Genomic DNA, 19481 nt, shown 5'->3' with positions numbered 1-19481 from the left:
AAGTTGAATTCATGACTTCACGTGTTCTTATTTTTGCAATGATTGCACATCAGGTGAGATCAATCCTACTTAGAATTAAGTTACTTTGACCTTTCTTTGATTTTAAAATCGTACGACATCCCCGGGTCCAGATTATATCCTGTATTATCGTATACCGTATACAGTATTTGTGTTGAGGGATCTTGGACCGTCAAGTTGCAGTTTGCTGCAATCTCTGCAAAGGAATTTGGGTCAGCCATTACGCAGCAACCCGCTCGTGAGAAATTGCTGTACAGTCAAAGAAGATGGACAGCAGCTCATGTTTCTCCTGCAGTTCAAACTGCTCATAGACGATTTATACCACAGTGAGTCAGACATTCTCACCGTGACTTAAGAATTTCACGGCTGGATTTAACAGCAGGCACATATTTGGAGTCTGAAATGCCACTAACCAGTTGGCTCGTTCCACTTTTCCTGCTCAGAAGCAGCTAACTGAATCACGGCAGCTTCAAATCTGCATGATCTGGATTTGTTTTCTATCAATGCAGCAAGGAATGTTAACCCGCTCTTTGGCCAAGTAGGACTGTAGTTTCAACTATTTTTAACAATGTAAACATTTTTTGTCTTACGTCAAGGGAATTCTGGCCCGGATTCAAATCTTGTGTGAATTGTTGCAGGCTTAACAGGACTGCGAAGGACACCCACCGTTCACAACAGAAGCGGACACTTTTTTTTTTCTTCCAGTGAAAGATTTAGTTCAAGGTGGAGATGATCCTCAACACAATGTTGGTGGTCCTGACAGACCTGGCCGCCCACCTGTTGGGGAATACGATGTTCCGGCGACACTTCCACCTTGTTTTGTCTGCCGTGGTGATGTTCGGGCCGGCGCTGAGTCTCTGGGTGTCCCAGCACAGCATCTTTGCTAAAAGAAGCCACTTCCTTTACAGGTGAGGATGCTTCCTGTTTGTCTTAAGTGTGATGCTAAGGTTGCATTTTTAAGCCAAAAGCTTAAAGTTTTTTTTCCCTAATTCTGCCAAAAACACTATGAGATCAGAAGAGAAAAGTCCGGGGCAAAATGTAACAGAGATGAGTGTGGCAGCTGCAGCCCACAGATTGAATATAGACAATACATACACAAGATGGATGACCCATTACTTTCAGTTCGTCAGCAATAAAGACGAGAAGGTGTGCACAACACCCGCAAATTTCACAACACCCGCATAAACTTTGCGGTTTTTCACTTATCACGGGGGGGATTACTGTATACTCAGTTATACTCAAGTATGCTGTACAATGTTTACCCAAATTATACTCCATTAGGCTTAGTGTGGCGTACACCATCGAGCGGTCACCAGTCCGAAAGTTAAACATTGACATCCATGGACAATTTAGAGTCCTACATGAGGCTAAAACCATTTTCCAAATGTGTAAAGTAGTCACGGAGGCGAGATTTGAGCCCCAAACCCCTGAGCTGTGAGCCTGCAGACGTTCTAACCATTTGTCCACATTGCTGCCACGGTAGAGCGCGTACCTTATCAAAATAATCCTGGTTAATGACCGTTTACTTATGTTGTTCTTCCAGGATGTTTTTGCGATCCGGCTGGGGATGGACGTGTATCTTCGTTGGCTCTTTTGTCTTCCTTCTGTACTTCTCTACACATCGCTCCCTCTCATTGTCATTCCGTCACCTTTCCCGACTCGGAGTAGCTGGCGCATTGTGGTTCGTCTTCTGCAAACTTCTGGACATTCTGGAAAATGCTACGGGAAGCTGCTATGAGCCCCTGCCGGGCAGCCCAGACATCAACAACAGTCAGCCACTCTTGGTGCTGCGAGAAGGCGAGAGCAGGGCAGAATGCCTCAAAGCCGGGATGCTATGGAGGGGATACGAGGTTTCCGAGGACGTCTTCCTCCTGTGTCTCTGCTGCCTGCTGCTCGCTGAGGAAACAGCGGTGTTTGGCCCCTACCTGAGTTGCGGTGGTTTTTCCGACGCCCCGCTTAGAATCGTGTTCCTGTTCTGTGTTCTCCTGCTCAGCCTCTGGCTCTTCCTTCTACTCTGTCTCCTCGCCTACTTCCCCCAGTTCCCCACTCAGCTGCTCGGAGGAGCTCTTGGTTGTTTGAGTTGGAGGGGGTTGTATCAAGGGTGGTACTGTCTGGGGCCCTGCTGGTACTGCCCTGGGAGACCTGGACTGGGACTGGTCAAAAACCATGACTGATGTGGATCGCAGAGATCTACGTAATTGCACCTGTGGATGTTGGAGACCGTTTCAGGTTCCGTCCTCAGGTCATCAGAGGGTTGTTGTTTTTTCTATTCGCTTATTCAGCCTTTGAGTTGACTTCAGAAGCACCAGCGAAAACAATCCAAGGCAAAATTTCTCTTCTATTTCATATCATATAGAGGTGCAAGAATGTGTCCAGTGTGACTTAATAACCTATGCAAAGTAGTTTTGTTGGAGAAAATGAGTATTTAAAACTTTTTAAATAAATCACATTCTGTGCACATTGCAACACTGGCTGACGCCATGACTTGATGTGATTGAAAGCATTTCCCCTTGCAAATCATTATACCTAGTTTTACAGAGAAAACATGATCTTCTGTGTGCTTCAGATTCCTACTGTATATTTAATGTTGAATGATGACATGTCTGTCATATGGCTACTCTCCTCACCTGATTTTATGGCAATTTTGAGTAAAAATAAAATCTGTCGCACCATTGTAAAGGGTCGTTTTACGGCCCTTGCCCTCCAATTTATGTGTTACATATGTGATTATGGAGCGTGTGCAATGATGGAGTTAAAAAAAAAAAAAGTTTAAACAGGGATCTAAACAGGGATCTCCGGCAGTGTTGGGAGTAATGAATTAGTTGCTGTAATACAATACATATGACAATAAAGGTCTTGAAATACGACAACACTTAAAGTGGATTTACCAGCATTTGGAAACCTTGTAAGCGAGATCCCTGTTGCAACTAGCAATATAAACAAGATAAACTAATCCTAATTTTCACTTTACAGTTGTTATAGTTGATAGTTGTAGTCAATGTGTTTCAAGATGAAGCATACAAAACCCAAAGTAGCTAGTACGTTAAACACCTTCACAATGATGTAGGCTAGCTGCTAACGTTAGCCGCACTAAAACCAGCTTTTTCTGAAACATGTCTAACCTTGTCGACTGAACTTGAATTTGATTAACATTGACATTGTGAAATGCAGTTTTTGCCTACAGCATAAACATTGTATCACTATGCTGTGAAGCTAGATTATAAAGGGGTTAAAATACAAAATATTTTGCACCTTGTCTTTATAGGTTTACAATGCAATACAGATTAAATGATTTGTACTGTTTTTAGTCTTAAGACAACCTTTCACTGGATGTGTAATGAGCATAATGAGTTACAATTAGAATGGCAAATCCATCTTTCCAGTTATCTTGGTGAGAGTAATATAAAAGTAATACAGTACAGTAGTTGCCATGCATTACGTTTCAAATACAGTAATATTGTAATGTAACTATGTAGTTGCCTTGAAATGACAACAATGAGTCATATATAATGTATTGAAGTTTTGAAGTAACTTGCCCAAGATGGAACTCTGACATTGAACTGCTAATTAAGTAAGGAATGTACTACACTATACAAACAAAATGGTCTTGCATGAAAACAGTACTGTGCCATATGCATCTGACTTTTAAACTACATTTGTAATGGTATTAATATATGAAGCAACTCCAGAAAAACGATCTTGCCTGTCTGGGTAGTAGGCAGGGTACATCCTGGTTGCCAGCCAATCGCAAGGCAAACTCAAAGCAACCATTCCTATTCGCAAATGCATCTAAAGACAATTTACTCACTTTTTCCACTTATCGCAGGAGGACATTGTGTCATTTCCATGCCAGATGACCCACAAAAAAAGCACTAATTTGGCAAGGTTAGAAATATAAACAAGCCCAAACTATATACACAGCAACCCTAAGCATTGCTCTACATTGTTTTACCGCCACCTCCATATTAAATGACCAGACCTGTTGACTCTTTGAAAGTGTTTTTATTGATCAAACAGTTTCAGAAAAGATATTTCTATCTGTACAAAATTTGCATCAACGCTGCTGTGAAATCCACCCATAGAAGCACATACTGACAGCGCTCTGAAGTACTTTGTACTCCGAGTCCGAATGATGTTGCATTCACACAAGAACTCTGCCGTTACTTTAAAATTCCTCTATCTATAGAACTTTCCCCATGTTTAATCATTACCTAAATTAAGTTCCTTCACTAAAAAATGAATCAATAAAGAACAATTCGACGTATATATAAACAAAGAAGGTACCTACCATCCAGGAGTGACCAAGGATCACCCCTGGATATTTTTGTGGTTACTACTGACATGTCGTGAATGAATGCAACTTACGTTTTAGGCTACTTGGTCGTGCACCGCAACACGACTTTGAACATCAGAAAGGTGACCTCAGTACTTTGGTTCCCAAATTACCCAAACACACCATGGCATGAGGGGTAAGGTCATTCCTTATTGTGAGACTCTGAACCTTACCAACATGGTAAACAATAAAACCAAAGTGTACTTATTGGATGATGACACTTCAGAGCTGTATGAAGTGGATCAGCTTTTGGAAAGGCATATACAAACACCAATTAAGAGAATGACTGCGTTTACATGCTGTTACCATTCCAGTTAAGGTTGGGTCAAGTCAAAATTCAGGTTTATGAAATATCTCTCTCAGTTGACATGTGTTTGCAAAAAGGGCTATGTAAACTGCATTACTTCAATCAAGAAGGCGACATATGCATAACGTCATGACGCAAATAGACATTTTTGCTTACCATCTACCTTCAAGATGAAACATTACATTCATGTCACTCAGCAGTGATATTGTAATGGCTTTCTTACTCGCTCCAAAAGTGTGGCTCTTTGTTGCATCTGAGTTCTACTCTCTGTACAGCAGGTTTACCCGATGGAGATGGCTCACTGAGTAGCTTTACTTCTCCAAACGGCAAGTACCCACGCCTCCCACCTTTCGCTCACTATGGCGAGGTTTAAACGGGATTATGGTGTGTATTACAAATACCATTGTACCGAAAAGCATTTACATGGCTTTTCAAATAATGCATTTTGCCAATATTCGAGTTGGAAAAGGTTTATTGACTATATGTAAACGCAGTCATTGTGGGTCTATTTTTTGAGGGGGATAAAGGACTAAGGATATTTATCAAGAAAGTAACGGAATGGGAGAATCAAAAGAGTCCAGTGGCTCCCAGCGACAGTCCATCAAGGCATCAAAGAGCTCCTCGCTGCGCTGCATAAAATCGGTGTTATACTGGTCCACATCAAATTCTTGGAATGGCACTGTAAAACACCAAAGAATAAGCACCACTGTAGGGTTACGCAACTAAAAACACTTTTCTGTGAATATTTTGTCACTCTAACAAAATACTGATGCTGTCAAATCATCACTTCAATCACGCAACCATTTGTAGTTCAGAAGGGGCAAACAAAGGTACTCGTTTACTTTGCAATGCGTTCCAAAATGGCAGTAAAGCTAAACATCCTGAGAGATGATTGGCACCATGGATGCGTATTCCGGAAATGTACAAGGAATCGTGAAAAGTAGTGAACCTGAAGAAATGTTGGTTTTACACTCACTTGAAAATATTTGTGAATACCGGCTGAATTGAATTTGACCTGGGGTGTAATTCTTTGGTATTTCCTAAGTCACCAGTTAAATTAAATGGATCTAAGTTTCATCGGCAGACCTTCCTGTACAGTGGTTACAGAAATACATTTAATATGACAAAAGTAATATATGAAAAATACATGATGTAAATAAGACATTGCTTTGGAACTGAATTTATGTATATATTATTTGGATTTTTAAAAAGAAATTCATGAAACAGGCCTTGACATAGGTACCTTTTATATTTTGCTGCACAATTTTTGGAAGCAGTCACTGCAGTGACACTAAGGGTCATAGAAGGCTATAAACAAGACACAGTTATGCAAATTCCATTTTTTTTTTGTTTTTTGTTTTTTAAATCATTTACACTGATACCTATCAACCGAGACCTTGGAGTTCACTTTGATTTCTTTGCAGGTTGTTCTGGGCTCTTTTGTTACAATTTGTATTAAACATGTCTTCAGTTTTAATCAATTTTCCTCCTGCGACGCCGTTTATGGAGGTTGTCTACAGTCCTGTGGATTTACATTTTTTTTAATAACATGTTCAATGGTATTCATAGGATCATCTGGTTGATTAAATGTGTTTTATGGTCTTTACTGTAACCATTCTGTAATCGATCTGTTGTTAGTGCTGTGCACACCATGTCACCAAACGCCACTTGCCAATCTTTAAATAGACCAACTTGAGTGATTAAGTTGAGGAATCACCTTGGGTTAAAATTTCCCTTTGGTGATTTTTTTTTCTATTTTTTCTTGGGGTACCATGAGTCCAGGCTTTTTTGGGGTTATTAAAAATAATTCTGATTAAACATTTCAAAAGCAACGTCTGATTTTTTTTTAGTTCATTTTATAAAATGCTTATTTGTTATTTTTGTTATTTTCGTCAACACTTGGGTTATTGTCTCATTAATAGATGAACAAAAAAGTAGTCCACGTTTATTTATTCAATTCCACACCTAAATTGATGAGTGGCAAATGTTTCATGTACACCAGAAGTGCAATGGGACCGAAACAAGTCCTGGAGTAATTTGGGTGCCTCAGGTGAAAAAATGATGGAGGTGTTTTTTTCTTGCCCAGGATACCCACTTACACGTCAGGAAAAAAGGTCAAGCCAATCACAGCAACAGTTGTTCATTTTCTGCAAGACAGTAAAACATGCTGCCAAAGCACAGCTTCAAAATGGAAATGATTTCCTTGGTACGCTTTTACTTTGAAGCTGTTTTCAGCAGCATGTCATGGCAAAATCACTTGACTGTCTTGGCAAATTCTTGCTCCCGTCCCAACTGGCATAAAAGTTTCCATCCTAACAAAAAGGGTTAACCCTAACCATTGATTCAAAAGTCCTATAGGGTTGTACTCGGACAACAACAATACGAATAGTTCAGGGGTACATTTGTAAGGGTCAACTGTGATTGCACAGTAAAATCGGGAGACTTAAATGTTTGTTACCTTCTGCGTTGTCCTCACCGTCGCCTGTCTCTTCTTGAGTCTGTTGAGGACCAAAGAATGTTCAGAAAATATGATGCAATGTTTTGAACATTACTAGCGGAACACAAATCAAAAAGCAACGACCATAACTTGTAAGGTAGGTTCATACATATTTGACTAAGTCGAGACGCAATATCACATACCTGTGCATCTCCTGTCAGATCAGTAGACGGGGGCGGCATCCCGGTGGGAGGTGGCGGCATCATATGGCTGGGTGGTGGGTATCCGTAGGAGCCATAGTTGTAGCCGTAGCCACTGTTGTAGTTGCTATTGTATCCGCTATTATAGCTGCTGTTGTAGCCACCGTTGTTGTAGCCGCTGTACTGATCGTAGCTGCCCCATTGAGAGTAGTAGCATTGACCACCACCGTTAGGGTTCCCATAATAACTAGATGGCGGCTGGTTGTAGTTGGTCTGGTAATTCTGATTCGGGGCCACCCAGGTGTTTGTCTTCTGGCTACAGAGCAAATGAATGGAAAATTCATGTCGTGTTCATTATAAAGAGATGATTCAAAACTAAAAATGTTTCAAGGTGTACTATTTAAAAGTAGCACTGCACACATTTTCTATATCCTTCTGTGGCTTAACTTTATTTCTCCCACACATAGGCCTATTCTAAATGAAGACAGCCCAATAGGCCTCACTGTTCCGCGGCTCATGGATAGACTCTTGACTCCAGTTGTTCTTTATGAAATTAGCATAATCCCCTCATGCTTATATGCGTTTTTGTCCAGCTTGACCCTACATAGCAAAGAAATCAGGTTAATTGAATACTAAATTACCAACGGGTTTGCATGCGAGTGTGCACGATTGTTTGTCTACATGTACAGTGCAATTGTTTGAATACAAATTCAGACTGTACCCCACTACCATGCCTCTCGCCCAGTCACCTGATGTAGGCTCGAGCCCCCTCATAACCTTAATGCGAATACTTTAAGACTTAGACGATAGCACTTAAGAGTCTAAGAGCTATAGAAAATGACTGGTGCGATGGTACTGGTAAGGACGCTAAAAGACCTTCGTAATATAGAGGATAGTTGGGATAGTTGAGTGTGTGTGTGCGTGCTCATAGTGTGTTTCGGTTGGTGGGGAGGCACATTTAGCCACAATTGATGCACAGGGCAATGCACATAAATGGCCAGTATGCTCCTCACACTACTTTTTTTTGGAGATCTTTAGAATTACTTAAAATTGGGGAAACTATATATATATATACAGTGGGCCCCCGGGTTACGAACTTAATCCGTTCAGCGGCTACGCTCGTATCTCGAATTGCTCGTATAGCGGGCAATCCAAACCCATGTTAATTCGTGAGTGCGTGCAACGCGCGCAGAAGCCTTAGGTAAAATCATCACGCTGTATACATAAATTAATATTAAGTGACATAATCTACTGTACAGTTGCATTAAATAACAAATACAAAGGATAAATGACTTTTACCTTTGGAAAGACGTGACTTGTGCTGAGATAAGCAGAGATGAGCAGAGATGAATGCTCTAAGTCAATACGGTAAATCAGATATGCTATTGGTCTTACAGTGTCAAAGTAACTTTTTCAGTCAGGGTTTTCTCTACTTCCTTCCATCCCAACCAGCTGTGCCATCAAGCTAGATAAAGGCGTTCGGCCAATAGCATATCGGCACTTCTGTGATTGACGTGTGACACCGGCCAATAGCATCTCCGTGAGTGAGACCGGGTGACCTTAATCGACCAATAGCATATTGGCGTCTCCTTGACTGACTGATAATTATTTGCACTTTTTTTTTAAACGGTTGGAATGTATTGACATCTTATTGATTAAAACACATTTAAATCTGTGACGATTTTTTGTCCTGCAATCGGCACACTTAATTTCATGTCAACTGTTTTTCCCGACGTGAATTGAGCACGGTGGAAGCGGAGAGGTGGTTGTGTGTGTTGCATTTACTAAGCAGCACACTTATGGCTTGTTCGAGCGTCAGTTCACCTTTGGTTACAACTCACAAAATTGCAACAATGACGCTGTCCCAATGCATATTGGGAGATCGCCGACTAACCTGACATGCAATCTTGTCAAGCAACCATTATATGGCGCTGTAACATCACCCGTAATAGGGTGCAGAGATTAACCTCTTGAGTTAATACGGCAACGCATATAGGCTATTGGTCTTACAGTGTTACAGTAACTCTTTCAGTCATGGTGCAAATCACGGAGATACTAAAACATCATCCTCTTATTTCTTCCTTTACCGCTGCTAGTAATTTTAGAAGCTATGTCTAACAGATAAAGTTTGCAAAGTCTTCAAAACATTCCGTTTTTCACTCATTTTGTCTACTTCCTTCCATCCTGTCCCATCAAGCTAGATAAAGGCGTTCGGCCAATAGCATATCGGCATTTCTGTGATTGACGTGTGACGCCGGCCAATAGCATCTCCGTGAGTGAGACCGGGTGACCTTAATCGACCAATAGCATATTGGCGTCTCCTTGACTGACTGATAATTATTCGCACTTTTTTTTAAACGGTTGGAATGTATTGACAATTAATTAAAAAAAAAACACACATTTAAACCAATGACAATTCTTTGTCCTGCAATCGGCACATTTAATTTCATGTCAGCTGTTTTTCCCTTTAGCTGTACAAACACTACACTTAAATGGTAATATATTTAGACACCGTGAGTGAGACAGTCAGTGTGAGATTGTAAGACCAATAGCGTTCACGTTACCGCCATAAGTATCTATTAATGATTGTAGATGACGCAACTGCTGAATATATTGACGCAGTTAGGCGAGAACATTTCTACATACTCAATGGCTGGTTTGTCGGAATGCTCGCAAGACGAGAGGTTTGCTCGTAAGCGGAGGACAAAATTCTCCCTGATCCACGCTCGTAAGGCGGAATGTTCGCAAATCGGGATGCTCGTAAGCAGGGGGCTGACTGTATATATATTGTGGCATTAAAATAGTTGTGGTTGAGTATTGGATAAATATTTTTTTTTAATTGATTTAGAGGCCCACTCCCTAATCTATCCCACACTCAAATGCGTCATTGGTCCAAAATGAACAAACGAAAACATGGGCACAGGGCAAGGGGCTAAGTGGCACCGAGTCAGGATAAACAAAGACCAAGGAAGCGCCAGACTATGTGGATCACATGCATAAATGTGGGAAATCATCCTTTTGAGGAAAAATGAGTCACATTATGGATGATGAGGCCCTTTGCACGGTGTTTTCTATGGAGGGGAGATATTCTGTGGTAACTGTCAGTATACATACAACACATAGCTTTCTGTTACATGAAATGTGGTTGACTATTTTTGCTGCTATTCCCATTCATGTCTGCCTTTTTTATTTTAAATAAAATCTCATGAGACAAACAGAACTATGTTTATTCTTGTAGAAGGGTGCTGCGTACATAGCTGCTCCCATCTGTTCAGTCTCATTGTCAAAAGTAAATGTGAAGGGATCTTATTGGACCTTTTATATTACTGGACTTTTGTTCTTGAGTGCTTCTGCTGTTTATTTTGCAGCTAATACAGAGATTTTACTGTTGGCAACAAATGGAACACTGTGCTAAAACTTATGTACATAATCAGCATTTTGACGTTATATGAAATAATTTGAAACCACAAGGACGCACTCAACCAGATTTAGTGCTTTAAATGTCAAATGATGATGAAAATGAAAGTATCTTACGCCTTTGCTACAGCAAGACTGAGTCGGAGCGCCTTTCCCCCGAGCACAATGCCCTGGCATTCCTCGATTGCCTTCTTCTGCTCATTTTCATCTCCAAACTTGACAAAGCCATAACCTCTGCAAGCAAACAACAATCAGAACTCCTCTCCATGCACCTTTACAGAATATTTCATACTTTTTTAAATCAAAAAGCAACTTATATTGAGAAAAGTATATAAATGGGTATTATTATGGTAGAACTGAAACCTGTGGTTTTACTTTTAACATGAAGTAGCATCACTTCAATTGTGAGTTGCTCTTGCTTAGCCTATATGGGGAAAACAATAGTTTTAGCATAAGACAAGAAAACATTTCTTAAGGCTTCTAGTGAAAATGGCTGTAGCAAGTGATCAAGGTCCCTTGTGTTGTTATCCAGAAGCTACTAGACAACAGAAAACAAACACAACTTTATAATTACTATACAAAAACTTTGCTATAATACAGATCTATCATATCAAAATAGTATAGACCAGTGATTCTCAAAATGCGGTACACATAGTGGCTCTCATTATATCGAAATAATCATTGGATATGGTTGCACTCATAGGATTGTATTTGTGTTGTTTTTCAGATTTCAGATTTATTGGGAGGCATTCGCAGTTTGAAAGTGTGTTGACCAGAAGTTTGCTGTTACACATGTTATCGGTTTGCTGGATCACCAGCTTGCACAATTGCTAATGACATTGCGGTGTAATAATATTTCTGTAATATGCTTCTTTACATCTAGGTTTGTCACCGCCTGAGTGTCGTATTTGTATTTTCTGAATTACAAAAAGAAAAAGTGCATTGATGTGGTTAGTGGTTATTTGGAGGGAAAACATGTAAACATTTCATGAAGAAGTATTTCACGTTACATTATGCAGTTCCATTACATTTCTACAGACAGCTGTAATAAAATATTGGGTCATAAATGGAAGTGATGTTTGGAAGCTGCCTCATCTTGTGTGACAACAGTTGTATTTGACTTTTATTTACTGGTAGTAAGAGATAAAATATAGAAATAATAGAATATAAAAATACAACAACCAGGGGGTGACAAACAGCGAAGCAACCAAAAATGTTTTATAGAAAAGCAATTAGACACAGGACCCAATAACACATTTCCACTTAAGTGTGAATGACAACCTTTTATGAACGTTTGATTATCCAGCCAATTTGGAGTACTCAAGCGCTGCTAGCTAGTGGCTTCGTAATTTGTAATAAATGCAGCCATAAGGGGGCCCAAGTCAGCCCAAATAATGGCAATAGGTATTGTATGTCAATGCAATAAATGTGAGCCTATGAATGTTGGCAATTCAGCGCGAGTTCAGAACAATATTGTATTGTTGTATCGGGAGTCAGGAGCAACAGTTGCAGTAGAAAATCAGGTCAAGTTGTTATTCGACAACAAAACGCTGGAAACAGCTCCTAAACAAAAGCGTACCAAGGCATTTGCGTGTATATATATATATATATATATATATATATATATATATATATATATATATATATATATATATATATATATATATATATATATATATATTGGTAAATATGGCTTTTTTAGTTTCATTTCAATGTGTTTTGGTAAATTCTACTGTCATGCAGAGCATTAACAATTGTTGCTAAGATTGGTTTGAATTTTTTTTCTGATGTGTACAATAATAAGAGCGTATGCAGGTTAAAAAAAATGCGTGGGAGCAGGTATGTGAGGTACTAAAAGTACTTTACTACTTGTTTCAGTGCTAGCTCACACCTTACAGGCGGCATTTGGTGGTAGCGGTGTTACAATGTGGCTATGGGGGTCCGGTTGGTATAGAACTGCCCCTCCCTTTGTGAATGGTGCAGTGACAAGCACATACTACATGTATAACATCATTAATTCAGTGATTGTACCCCTACATGAACAACACAGGCCTAACTTCATCTTTTTGGACGACAATAGTCCTGCTCATCGAGGTCCCATCATCAGGAAATGGCTGTTGAAGACTGGTGTACCTTAAATGGAATGGCCTGCACTTTCTCCTGACCCGAATCCCATTGAAAACCTGTTTGTATAAGCTCAAAATTCTGCACCCAAGAACCTCAATAACCTGAGGAATGCCCTTCAAAAAGAGTGGGATGCCATGCCTCAGTGGACAATAAGCTGCCTTGTGAACAGCATGAACATAATTTTCAAGCTGTAATTTGTGCTCTTTCAGCTGATCGTGTGTGATTTACTCAGAGAATTTCCTCCACAACGACAAAAAAAAAGTAGTACTGTTCTCAAATGACTGGCCAGGCAACCTGTCAATCAACTCAAGGTGCACTCCTACAAGACTAGGGATCTCGTACAAGACACGCGATTGGCTCCCGCCGCGACAATCGATCAATGAGGGGAAGAGTTTTAACTCACTCCAGCCCGTGTCTTGTAGGACATACCCTTGAGCTGAATGACAGATTATCTGTCTGGTTTTTGTGTTTGTTTGTTTTTTTTTGTTTTGTTTTGGTCATTGCAGAGGAAGTTCCCTGCGTCAATCACACACAAGTGGCTGAAAGAGGCCGGCAAGGAGGAAAGAAAGCTTTGGGATCTTTTTACCTTTTGTAACAAATTGGAATTTCAAGTGTAAGGTTATCATATTTGGTCTGCTACTTGATTCACTCTAGTTAGAGGCCCAAGCGCCTACTCGTAAAGCAACTGCGGCTCACCGTGATCCCAACTATGTACAGCCAAGACATAGAAACGAGAAGGGAAAACAGTACTACAGTTAATGTATAAAGTTTAATAATATAAGATTTAAGTCAATATGTGTACTGCAGTAGTTCCATGTCATCGGAGTAACCTTGGCATATCCATTTGCAGTTACCTCTTTTGTCATGTACACAGGGAAACCTTCACAGCGCGGCTCTCAGCAATACAGCGAGGATTCACTCTAAATGTGACCTGTGTGTGACCTGTCTTTAAACGCTAAACAGCCCAAAACAGTCCCACATGCGCACTGAGGACATTGTGCACTCACTATTTTTACTCAGTTCAAGACATGTACTAAGGCGAATGAGGAAAAAAAAAGACCCATAATATTGGTCAGCATGGTGGTACTGCAATTGCAAAATATTTTTTGCAAGGAACTTTGTGTAAAATGTTTGAGAATGACTGGTATACACCATATCCAAGTACAGATTTTATCCAAATTTAGTTGCTGTTTGAGTCCTTATAGTAAGCTGATGTACTGTACCTGGAGTAGCCATATTGGTCTGTGACTACTTTGGCTCCCTTGCAGGAGGGAAAGTGCTTAAAGGCTTGGAGGAGCTGCTCGTCTTCCACCTCAGAGGATAAGTCACCAACAAAGACTGAAAACTCTGGCCTTGGAGAAGATGAAGACAGAATCAAATACAATTACTTATACATGGATATACATTCAATTACACTCATTCAACACAATTTCAAGGACATTGCATTTAAAGGCTCCTGACATTACACTGACTTTGACTACCTTGTTTTTGTTGTATTGTTTTATTTTCTAAAGTGTGATTGTAGAAAACAGATGGTGGGGCCAAGAGATATGCTTATTCAATGCTCCTTGATATCCTTTGTGTGGCTAGTTACGTTTACAAGGTGCTATAAAAATGCATAGCTTCCATGAAGACATAGGTAAAAAATTGAGATTTGTATTTTTCTGCATTGGCGTCCATGTCACTCGAAAAGGATTTATTATTGAAAATGAAATGCACAGTTAAACTCTACAAGCAAGTCATGGACGTCTTTCTAAGGAAAGAAAGAAGAATGGATTTTGAACTGAAATAAGTGGGGGACAGACGTTTTGGTGAGTCAAGCGTTTTATTTCTTTTTTCATTTTTAATATGTTTTACAATCTTGTTAAAGCTTGCCTGCACTAGGGTTAGGAATAGTTAGGAACTCCATAAAACTTTGTGGACAAATAATTTTAAATTATTATTAATTATGTTCAGTTTTGGCAATATCGCATATAATGATAAGTTTTAATTGCTGATGCGGGTTTATCGATGTTTATATTGATGCTTCAGAAAATAGCCTGTGTAGCCCAGTAATCTGTACGTGTGCTTCTGAGGGGTATTTATTTAATCCGAATCACTGAAGGCCTAAGTGTGAAATGCACGGACCGCCACTGGCTTTCGTAGTACATCATAGGCTATGACGTCACCACTCAGCCTGTCCTGCAGTCAAGCCTACATGGCAACACGGATGAAAACAAACAATGAGGTGAAATTCAACCGCCCCGACCTCATTGAAAGCAGACTTGTCACGTTTTGTAAACTGGGGTAACGCGCGAAAGCCACATGGCTACAAATGTAAATGCAACATTTCTTTCCGATGCTAACGAGTAGAGTTTGACCGTCACGGATCTGGTAATTGTGTAAGCATTTAAAAATGGTTCGGTCCAATTCACGTTGAAGCCGTGATCAATATTTCTAAATGAAACATTTCTTTCCGATGCTAACGAGTCGAGTTTGACCGTCACGGATCTGGTAATTGTGTAAGCCTTTAAAAATGGTTCAGGTCCAATTCACGTTGAAGCCGTGATCAATATTTCTGCAGTCTTCCTATTAAAGAGAATTTAGTAGGAAGCCAACTGTACTTTGGGTGTCGATTTAACAAAGACACAACAACTATCTTCACTCTCTCTCAAGCGCTTGTGAATTAAATGTGCAGAAAGCAAGTGTTCCATAATCAACACAAAGCTTCAGCATGACCACAAAATAAAACAAAACAAAATAACATCAAATACAAAATACATGCAAACTCCATATTAATTCACACACACATTAGTCACATACGTATGCACATCATGTAAACTTTGCGCTAGTCTTACAAATAGGTCAGATCCCATACACGCATTTATTATATATTAAGACAGACTTACATATTTTTAAGTGGCCGTGCTACAGGCCTTATTTATAATACATTAACACACATTTCAGCCCCCTAATTAAGTTTGATATACAAGCCTGCCATCTATAGGTTTCATATGAGTGCCAATTAGTCCACCTCAAGCTATAAACTTGTTTCAGTTCAAACTGAGAAATGCTATTGCTGTTTATCTACAGCATTATGGACACAGATAGAGCTTTTTTTAGATGGATGGACATTTGTGACTCATTTGTGGATTCTCATGACATATTTGTGACTGTAGTTACAGACATGCATTCTTTTTACTGTACATATTTGTGGATTCACATGTGCATTTCTAACTACTTTCGCAACAATAACGGTCCCATATAAACTAGGGTGAGGAAAAGGGAGAAATAAGGTTGTCTGATTGTGCAAACTTACCCAGCCTCCTGTCGTTTCCCGTAGGTGGCAAAGTTTAACTTAAACTTGCGAGGCTGGAAATGGGAAGAGAGAGCACACGATAAGCCAACCACACTCTGAAAAGTCCTGTAGTATAGCACTGATATTGCTGGGAATAAAAAGAGACGTTATTAGGGTTAATTATGTTTACATACCTCCTCCACCTAGACCAGCCTTTAGCCCATTCCTCTGTTAGTTGCTACCAGAGACTCTATTCACCAGCTTCAAACAAAGTTCATTCATGTACAAGCAGTCTCTCAGCAGCAGGTACAGATCGGTGGACAGCAGAGCCCAGGATTTGGCCACCTCACAGGGCCAACAGTAAATTGGTAGCAGTACTCATACACCACTAGACACTAGGTTTTCCCATATTCCACTTAATTCACAGTCAAATGTACCCACTACAGTCACGGTGAACAAATGCCAAACAGGGATGCACCGAATTTTTAGCTGACGGACAATCTTGGGCAGAAAATACCCCCCCCCCCCCCAACCCCCCACCCACCCACACACACAAACACACACACACACACGCACACGTACACGCACCCACACACACACACACACCCCCCTCCCTGTATTTTTAATTTTGCCCAAACATTAATTTCGGTGCATCTCTATTGCCAACACATCTAAATGCCTACATGTGATGCAACAAAATATGTTATGTTGGCCTAAAGAATAAGAAATGATACACTACAAGATTCAACCTGAATTCTAGTATATTTACAAAACAAAACAAAAAAACACATTACATGAACTTATCAGCAAGTATTTTGTTTCTCCTACAACAACAAAAAAAAGTGGGGGCATTAACTATAAGAGCTCCACTATTCACTCAGTATAGTTGTAATTACATACAGACTACAACTGCAAAAAAAAGAAAAGTCAGTAGTATTCTCATATATGATAATAGTCAGCTTTAAATATATATATATATATATATATATATATATATATATATATATATATATATATATAAATAAAGTAAGCAACTAGCAATGTCGACATACCGGGTTTGAGCCAGGAACAAGTTTTCCGTTTAGCCTTTGAACACAGCGGTCGACGCTTGCTTCATCTGCCAGCTCCACAAAACAGTATCCTGCAGAGCCGCTGCACAACAAAATACAAATACAAAGAGTAAAATAAGCTTTTTTTTCTTTGAAATCAACAATTATATCAACATTCTCAGGAAAAGGTTGTGATCTTTGCAAAGCTACAATGTCCCCAGGCACATTTAATTGGCACAGAAGTAGCTGCCGTGGTGATGAATGTTTTTCCCAGTGAATATAGTAGTAGGTAGGTGCAAATGTGTTTGTCAGTGTTGTTTGTCCTCTAGCTAATCTTGGCTCAGGTGGCGGAGTAGAAAGCTCGCTGTGGTGTCGGCTAAAATGTTGTGACCTCTCATATTAAAATTGTAAGTTATCTCTCTTGCAATGCTTGCTTACAGGCTTTGTCCTGTAAATAGTTTGCCCAATTGTTTTCCTTTTCTAAACACAAGGAAGCTAACATGCTGACATTCAACTGACTTTTAATTAGCTGGAGGTTGCTCTTTTTTGAAGTCGCTTGCTTTATTTATTTTGAAGTGATATATTACACCGTGGGATTTTTTAAGATGCACATTAATATCCCTAACAGAAAACGATATAATTTTTTTCTAAACACGTTCTGTATTTGCATCGGAATTCATGTTCAGAATGTAATATTAGTATGACTTACAATAATAATAAATATATTTTTAGGAATGGTATGTCAGTCGTGTTTTTGGTGGAGACGCAATATATTTTAATGTTGGACTTGATCGTGGTAGTTGGTGAGATACGTGGGATAAAAAGTTGAGAACCACTTCCATGAAGTTCACTATATCACGAATCTATGAATGGAGCTTACCCTGTTATCTTGTGAGTTATTATTTTGACTCCAAGCGGTGACTCTCCCATAGCACAAAAGGCCTGTTTGACGAAGTTCTCATCCATGTATGGGTCCAACTAAATAAATGGGGGGAAATGTGCAAGCAATGTCTCAATTACAACGAGAAAGACATCATGCAATTCAGAATTACTATAGTGTTCTTGATAGATTAAGTAAAGATACCGACGTTTTTACATCCAGATAAAGCCATTACAATTTAACAAGATTGTGAAATGAAAATGTAACGTTTGCTAGTGCTATAGTCGAAACTAGCTTAAATTCAAACTAACGTAACGTTATAACTGAAAGGACTTCAGCATACATCACCCATCCAGAGACTCGTTTGTCTGTTAAACATCTTGTCAAGTGAGTTGAAGAAATGTTGTCGTCAAAAAATCTTGCTTTTGTTCGAAAGGTAACACGTCCGATGGTTTATTTTCCGTTGCTTGTGCACTTCCGTTGGACCTTTTTTTTCAACCGACTTGTAAACGAGATGCTGCCGCCTGTCGTATCGGGGAAGAACGCCAAGCGGTGAAGGTTATACTTTTTTTTTTGTTTAGTTTTTTCGTATATATATATATATATATATATATATATATATATATATATATATATATATATATATATATATATATATATATATATATATATATATATATATATATATATATATATATATATATATATATATATATATATTTTTTTTTTAATACTATTTGTCACGTGTAATTTACACTTCAGCCCCTTTCAGAGTTATTCAGTGAACGTGAATAGCAAAACAATGGGGCCACTAAATTTTACACTGACACTTTTTAAAGTTCAGTCAAGGCGCCATGTTGGTCCTAGTTAAAAAAATAAAGTGAAAAAAAACGTTAGTTTGGATTCCTTTAATGATGAAATTCATTTCTAGGGCACCTTTATCCACATGAACTTCCCAATACTCTTCCAGACGTGTACTTTATATACAGTAGGAATAAAATGTTATTCATCACCAATGATATCTCACGGTCTCATTTAAACCGTAAGTTAAAGGGACAGTGTGTAAGATTTAGACCGTTTTTCATCAAAAAATGGAATGGCAGCTATGTTTGTTATAGCTACGGACAATGGTAAATGCAGCACCTGCTGCACCTCCTGCTGTCCATAATGAAGAACGGCAAATCTTACACGCTGTCATTTTAACACACAAACGCAACAAAAAATGACAGCATCCGATTATAAAGAAACTTGCCTTCTGATACACTAAGAAAGGCAAGGTAAATAAGCGAGATTTCCATTGAATGCGTTATTTGAAACAAAGTTTTCCATGTTTAAAACCAGCTCATGGAAGACGTAACTATAAAAACCTTAAAAACTCGTCCTTCATGAAAAAAAATCCGTAGAATCGCTTTGAATTAGACGTACGCATGGATAGC

The 19481-nt window shown here is 39.2% G+C and overlaps 2 protein-coding genes across 3 annotated transcripts; one reads left to right on the top strand and one right to left on the bottom strand.

Moving 5' to 3' along the window:
- Positions 1–280: 280 nt before the first annotated feature.
- On the top strand, positions 281–4002 carry fitm1l (fat storage inducing transmembrane protein 1, like). 2 transcript variants are annotated; one of them, XM_088429539.1, is made up of 3 exons: positions 281–556; positions 657–926; positions 1562–4002. In XM_088429539.1, exons 2-3 carry the CDS (start codon positions 748–750, stop codon positions 2190–2192), a joined length of 810 nt encoding a protein of 269 aa, XP_088285665.1. In that variant the 5' UTR covers positions 281–556; positions 657–747; the 3' UTR covers positions 2193–4002. The 2 variants fall into 2 exon arrangements, with proteins under 2 accessions (XP_088285665.1, XP_088285666.1); XM_088429540.1 differs by having other exon boundaries at positions 294–344.
- Positions 4001–18532, bottom strand: trnau1apb (tRNA selenocysteine 1 associated protein 1b). Its single transcript, XM_088429538.1, has 9 exons — positions 18389–18532; positions 18046–18143; positions 17169–17268; positions 16138–16190; positions 14063–14191; positions 10830–10946; positions 7299–7611; positions 7117–7156; positions 4001–5337 (listed from the first exon to the last, which is right to left on the bottom strand). Exons 1-9 carry the CDS (start codon positions 18422–18424, stop codon positions 5201–5203), a joined length of 1023 nt encoding a protein of 340 aa, XP_088285664.1. The 5' UTR covers positions 18425–18532; the 3' UTR covers positions 4001–5200.
- Positions 18533–19481: the final 949 nt, after the last annotated feature.

The sequence above is a fragment of the Hippichthys cyanospilos genome, chromosome 12 (genome assembly GCF_059441005.1).
Source record: "Hippichthys cyanospilos isolate Australia breed blue-spotted pipefish chromosome 12, RoL_Hcya_1.0, whole genome shotgun sequence".
Lineage (NCBI taxonomy): Eukaryota > Metazoa > Chordata > Actinopteri > Syngnathiformes > Syngnathidae > Hippichthys > Hippichthys cyanospilos.
The sequence above is the reverse complement of the archived record's forward strand: the minus strand, read 5'-3'. Positions and strand labels throughout refer to the sequence as shown.

Bases quoted from the DNA above. Each gene is read 5' to 3' on its own strand.
- trnau1apb (XM_088429538.1), bottom strand. From the start codon at position 18,424: ATGTTTAACAGACAAACGAGTCTCTGGATGGGTGAT. The intron at 7,612-10,829 runs GTAAGATACTTT...TTTGCTCTGTAG, and splicing joins AGTCTTGCTGTAGCAAAGGC to CCAGAAGACAAACACCTGGG. The intron at 7,157-7,298 runs GTATGTGATATT...GGTCCTCAACAG, and splicing joins ATCTGACAGGAGATGCACAG to ACTCAAGAAGAGACAGGCGA.
- fitm1l (XM_088429539.1), top strand. From the start codon at position 748: ATGATCCTCAACACAATGTTGGTGGTCCTGACAGACCTGGCCGCCCAC. The intron at 927-1,561 runs GTGAGGATGCTT...TTGTTCTTCCAG, and splicing joins AGAAGCCACTTCCTTTACAG to GATGTTTTTGCGATCCGGCT.